This window comes from Cetorhinus maximus, unplaced genomic scaffold (genome assembly GCF_964194155.1).
Source record: "Cetorhinus maximus unplaced genomic scaffold, sCetMax3.hap1.1 HAP1_SCAFFOLD_1544, whole genome shotgun sequence".
In the NCBI taxonomy this organism is placed as follows: Eukaryota; Metazoa; Chordata; class Chondrichthyes; order Lamniformes; family Cetorhinidae; genus Cetorhinus; species Cetorhinus maximus.
This window is the reverse complement of record NW_027597484.1, coordinates 70,986-76,985: the sequence shown is the minus strand read 5'-3', so window position 1 is coordinate 76,985 and position 6,000 is coordinate 70,986. Positions and strand designations below refer to the sequence as shown.

At 47.5% G+C, this 6,000-nt stretch overlaps 1 protein-coding gene across 1 annotated transcript in view; it reads left to right on the top strand.

Annotated features, from left to right (window-relative positions):
* Nucleotides 1–1,153: 1,153 nt before the first annotated feature.
* LOC144676361 (L-gulonolactone oxidase) overlaps nucleotides 1,154–6,000 on the top strand; it is a 34,221-nt gene continuing 29,374 nt past the window's right edge. Inside the window, exons 1-2 of the mRNA XM_078536805.1 lie at nucleotides 1,154–1,291; nucleotides 4,347–4,448. Of these exons, the coding sequence (XP_078392931.1) occupies nucleotides 1,289–1,291; nucleotides 4,347–4,448 (105 nt within the window). The 5' untranslated portion in view covers nucleotides 1,154–1,288. The remainder of the gene's footprint in view (nucleotides 1,292–4,346; nucleotides 4,449–6,000) is intronic.

The window sequence follows — 6,000 nt, the reverse complement described above, 5'->3', positions numbered from 1 at the left end:
CCCTCACACCCTCCCCTCACACCCTCCCCCTCACACCCTCCTCCCCTCACACCCTCTCCCTCACACACTCCCCCCTCACACCCTCAATTCACACCCTGCCCTCCCCTTCACACCCTCCCCCTCACACCCTCCTCCCCTCACACACTCCCCCTCACACCCTCCTCCCCTCACACACTCCCCCTCACACCCTCCTCCCCTCACACCCTCTCCCTCACACCTTCTCCCTCACACCCTCCCCGTCACACCCTCAATTCACAACCTCTCCTCTCACACCCTCCCCCCTCACACCCTCCCCCTCACACCCTCACAGCCTCCCCCTCACACCCTCCCTCCTCACACCCTCCCCCCTCACACCCTCCCCCCTCACACCCTCCCCCCTCACACCCTCCCCCCTCACACCCTCCCCCCTCACACCCTCCCCCCTCACACCCTCCCCCTCACACCCTCCCCCTCACACCCTCCCCCTCACACCCTCCCCCCTCACACCCTCCCCCGCTCACACCCTCCCCCCTCACACCCACCCCCCTCAAACCCTCCCCCTCACACCCTCCCCCCTCACACCCACCCCCCTCAAACCCTCCCTACTCACACCCTCCCCCCTCACACCCTCCCCGACATGCCCCCTCCCGTCACGCCTGTCCCATCATACACATCCCATAATCCCACCATGTCGCCCCCATCTCTTCACACCCTCAGCCGACACACCCACACCTGCACCCACACACCCCACACCCACAACAACGTTGTGCAAACTTCTCAAATCATGTTATCAATGCCAAAGTTTCAGACTTTGTCACAGTCTTCTCCTGAAACCAAACCCCAGAAAGATCTCTCATCACATCCTGAAGTTTAATGAAGGAGAATTCAGGGCAGCTCCTTCCAAACTGGGATCCAGCTACCAACTTGGAAATTCCAGTGAAGGAAACAATGAGTATATATTTAGAGAGGAATATCTGGAGTATCTGAGGGATCTGCCATTGTCTTTCCTGGCCTGTTGAACTGTCCTTGGCTATTATCCAGTCCAATCACATGAGTTTATTCTGCGACCCTCCACTTTGACCTGGATTAGGATGATTGCTCTGTCAATCGGTTACTCATGATCCTAATTATCATCAAGAGGAATGTCTTTAACATATCCTTCACAAAAAGAGCTCAGTTATTTCTCTGGACTGAGACCAATCTCCTCTCATTTGGGTGTTAGTTCCACCATTTGCCAGGTGCTCTGTACCTTTTGCTGTGAGGGTTGATTCCCATTGCTGCTTGGTTCCCACTGCACTCTTCACCAACCATGGTAAGTATCTTCAGTCTAAAGTATGGCTTGTGTCAGAGAGAGAGACAGAGAGAGATTGAACATGTTGCTGAGAGTATCTCTGAGTGTTTGAATCACAGAAAGAATGGAATCTAATTGCGAGGTTCAGGTTATTTATGTTATTCATTACGTGGGGAAACTAGAGCAGTTGGGTCATTCCCTTTAGGAGAGAGGAGGTGAAGGGGGCATTTAATTGAGGTGTTTAACATCATGAAGGGTTTTGACAGAGTGAATTAGAATATAAGGAATAGGAGCTGGAGATGGACATTCAGCCCTTTGAGTCTGCTCCACCATTCAGGAAGGTCATCATTGATCTTCTACCTCAACTCTACTTTCCCGCCCTATCTCCATATCACTTGATTCCCTTAGTGTTCAAAAATCTATCAATTTCTGTCTTGAATACACTCAACAACGAAGCATCCACAGCTCTCTGGTGTAGAGAATTCCAAGGAATCACAACCCTCTTTGTGAAGAAAATTGTCCCCATCTCAGTCTTAAATCGATGATATCTTAACTCTGAGACTATGGCCCTTAGTTCTGGACTCTCCAAGCAGGAAAAGAGTCTCTCACCTTCCACCCGGTCAAACTCTCTCAGAATTTTCTACATTTACAATGAAATCACCTCTCAGTCTTTTAAACCCCAGTAAATGGCATCCATTTGATTCAATTGAGTGGAAGTTCAGCAGACACCAGGTCAAACCATTTGGACAGGCTTACCCTTTGCAATTGAATGAAATGAATTTGTAAGGAGGAAGTGTTTCCATTGGGATCTAGCGCTGGTCACCGGGAGATCTCTCTGTCAGGATGCCAATGCACCAGATATCGTACATTTCACTCAGTCCTTTCCCTGCTCAGCCACACGCTCTGAGTGCAGCTGAATCTAGATTGTGGGCAGTATTGACCGGCCTCAGGATGCCTTTGAAATCTTCAGAATATCCACAGGCTTCTTTCTGTTGTGTTCTGTTGTACGCAATTCTAACTGAAACCTGAAATTCATGCCACTATGCGAAAATTGGTGTGAATTTGGTCCCACTGTCACAATCTCTATGACCGTGGAAAGCCGCAGTCTGTTTGAAAGGATTCACTGTCGAAACAGATTAACCATTCGGTCTGGACTGTGACGGAGGTGAAAGGCATTAGATTCATAACAGGTCAATTTGTCACTCGTTGTTCACAGTTTTAGCAGAAATGTTGAACGAGAGGATAGAATTTCCTGAAATCGCAAGTTAAGGAACAACAGACACAGGTTTATTGGAAAGAATGAATGAATAATCATTTATAAAATGACTTTCACAATCATCAGTGACTTTGCTATATATTCACTTTGGCCTTGAAAATTCAGCCCAGCTTATTTGTACACAGGAAGATCCCATAACAGCAGTGTGAAGAATGGCTCAATATTCTGTTTTGCTGTAACAAAAAAGGAAAATGTTGGAAAAACTCAGCAGCTCTGGCAGCATCTGCGGAGAGAGAAACAGAGTTAACGTTTTGAGTCCGTGTGACCCTTATTCAGCCAGGCCTGCTGAGTTTTTCCAGCATTTTCTATTGTTATTTCAGATTTCTGGCATCTTCAGTATTTTGCTTTTTCCACCTGTTTTGCCATACCTGCCCTGGGAGTGTTTGATGGGGACAGTGTAGAGGGAGCTTTACTCTGTATCTAACCCTGTGCTGTACCTGTCCTGGGAGTGTTTGACGGGGACAGTGTAGAGGGAGCTTTACTCTGTATCTAACCCCGTACTGTCCCTGTCCTGGGAGTGTTTGATGGGATCTTTGCAACATTCCCTAGAAATTAAATCCCTGAGTTTGAAAAGCACAATCTTAAAAGCTATATTCATGGTCGTGTGTTTCAAAGCGTTTTCTCTGTCTCATGTCCTTTGCGCAACAAGGAACCAGTGGTTTAAACTGAACTAGTTTATTTAATTAAATTGGGTTTGCTGTTTATCTCATTTCCGACAACCTGTGGACATTGTCCAGATTGGAAAAATAACTAGGACAATGAAATTTGAAAAGACAGCAGCCATGACAGTGAAGATAGCAGCTGCCTCAGCAACCTGTCTCTCAAAGGAAACTCTCCATCATTTAATTACACCACTGAGGATTGATTTATTCACTGAGTCTGGTTCCTGGAGTAAATTAGAAGCTCCCAGTCTGCAGATAGAATCTTCCTCATCAGTTCCCATTGAGACTGGGGATTGTTTCCATCTGAAAACTGATTCCGGTGAGGGACTGAGTGTCTGAGGAACATGCTGCCTCACCTGGTTTCGTTCTGTGATTAATTGCCATGATGGTTTGCGTCTCTAAGAAGCTGTGGTTTGATCTCAACCAGATCCGGAGTTTTCCCAACTGTTAGCTGTGGTTCAGTGGCTTACCTCTGGTCACGGGGTTAATCCTCACTCCAGAGTTTAGATCCAGGGGTGCCACCTTTTCATATGAGACATTAAACAGAGGCCTCAAATCCCTTCTTAGGCTCTCTTTTGATGAAGAGCAAGGGGGTTCTCCCCAGTATCCACCCAATACTTATCCCTCAACCACCATCAGTAAAACAGATTAGCTGGTCATTACCACATTGCTTCTCCTGGGATCTTGCTGTGCAGAGGTAGGCTGCCACATTCTCCACATGACATCAGTGACTACACTTCAATGGTCATGAAGTGTTTTGGGATGTCCTGAGGTCCATGAAAAGCTGAATCGATGCGGAAATGCTTTATTTAAAGGTCAGGTGGGAAAGTCTGTACAACGCCGCTATGAACCCACCAATCCCCTTGAGGATCAGGAGGAGCTGATCAGCGTCAGAGTGTGAAACAGGGCGACATTGTTAACATCCCATCTTCACAATCCTCCTACTATGGCCCTGGCTGTACAGCAGGGCAGTGTGTACAACCACTCCCAGAAGTGGACACTCACATGATGTTCATACTAATGTAGTTTTCACTGAGCCAGTGAATTGTGTGTCTATCACCTTCCCCCACCCCACTAGCTACGCCCACCACCCCCCACCCCCAGAAACCCCCTCACACTCTGTTTGTCATTTACTCAGATCCAAGGCACCATTGGCTACAAGTTCCAGAACTGGGCGACCACCTACAGCTGTGAACCGGAGCTTTACTTCGAACCCACCTCAGTGGAGGAGATCCGGCAGGTAAGGATCAGGATCAGCTCGTTCAACCCCCACACTCCTAACCCCTCCCCCCATCTCACCCCCCACCACCACCACCACCACCACCACCACCGAATGGATTAGGCAGGCGAGGGGTGGCTTTAGTCACTGGTCAGACAGAAAATTAATTCCATAGTCAGCAAGGGTGAGATGGGAAGACGTAGAATGGTCACTATTGCTTTATCGGAGGAACAGTCAGTCACCAAAGATAAGAAGATCCTGAATTTATATACTGCCTTTCCCATCCCTCAGGATGTTTTAATGCACTTCACAGTTATTAACTCAAAACACAGGATACACACACTGGGGAACGGGGGGATACAGGATACACACACTGGGGAACGGGGGGATACAGGATACGCACACTGGGGAACGGGGGGATACAGGATACACACACTGGGGAACGGGGGGATACAGGATACACACACTGGGGAACGGGGGGATACAGGATACACACACTGGGGAACGGGGGGATACAGGATACACACACTGGGGAACGGGGGGATACAGGATACGCACACTGGGGAACGGGGGGATACAGGATACGCACACTGGGGAACGGGGGGATACAGGATACACACACTGGGGAACGGGGGGATACAGGATACACAGTTACAACCAGTCCCCAGGTGAAGTCCCCCAATTTTGTTAACTTCCCAAACGAGACCCCAATTTTGTTCTGCTCCCAGATGAGAAGGAATAAATTGGCTCCCCTTCTTTATTCAACCCCCTTGGTTGGTCGCAACAAGGTTAATTTAAAAAGGATTCCTTCCCTCGTGAATACAATTTTCCTGTCCAAATGTATTTATGTTTTAGAAGGAGCCCAATTTAACCAGATTTTCTTGAGTCAAAGAAAGAGTAAGTTTATTAGTTACTAAAAACCCGAGAAAAAATAATAAAAACACAACACACACACACACAGGTCAGAAATGAGAAGTTGAGTCCAAATAAAAGTTACAAAAATGTGCAAATCAGTCTTTGGCTTGTCTGTGAGGAGTAGATTGTGAAGTGTTTTGGCTGTTAAGTTGGGTGATTCCGGTAGAGCTGGCTTTGGCAGTTGAGCAGTTGGTTTGGTGACACTTGGTTCTGCAGGTTAGCTGAAGGGGATGTCCTCTTTCAATTTTTTTAATGAAGAAAGAGAGAGAGCCTTTTGCCTGCAAGCTGCTGATCTTTTTCTGCGGTCATACACATTATATTTTTATTCATTCATGGGATGTGAGCGTCACTGGCTAGGCCAGCATTTATTGCCCATCCGTAATTGCCCTTGTTCAGAGGGCATTTAAGAGTCAACCACATTGCTGTGGGTCTGCAGCCACATGTAGGCCAGACCAGGTAAGGACAGCACATTTCCTTCCCTAAAGGGGATTAGTGGTTGGGTTTTTATGACAATCGTTTTGTGGCTATCATCAGACTTTTAATTCCAGGTTTTTATTTAATTCAAATTCCACTATCTGCCTTGGTGGTGTTCAAACCTGGGTCCCTGTAGCATTACCCTAAGTGTCTGGAATACTAGTCCAGTGACAATACCACTATG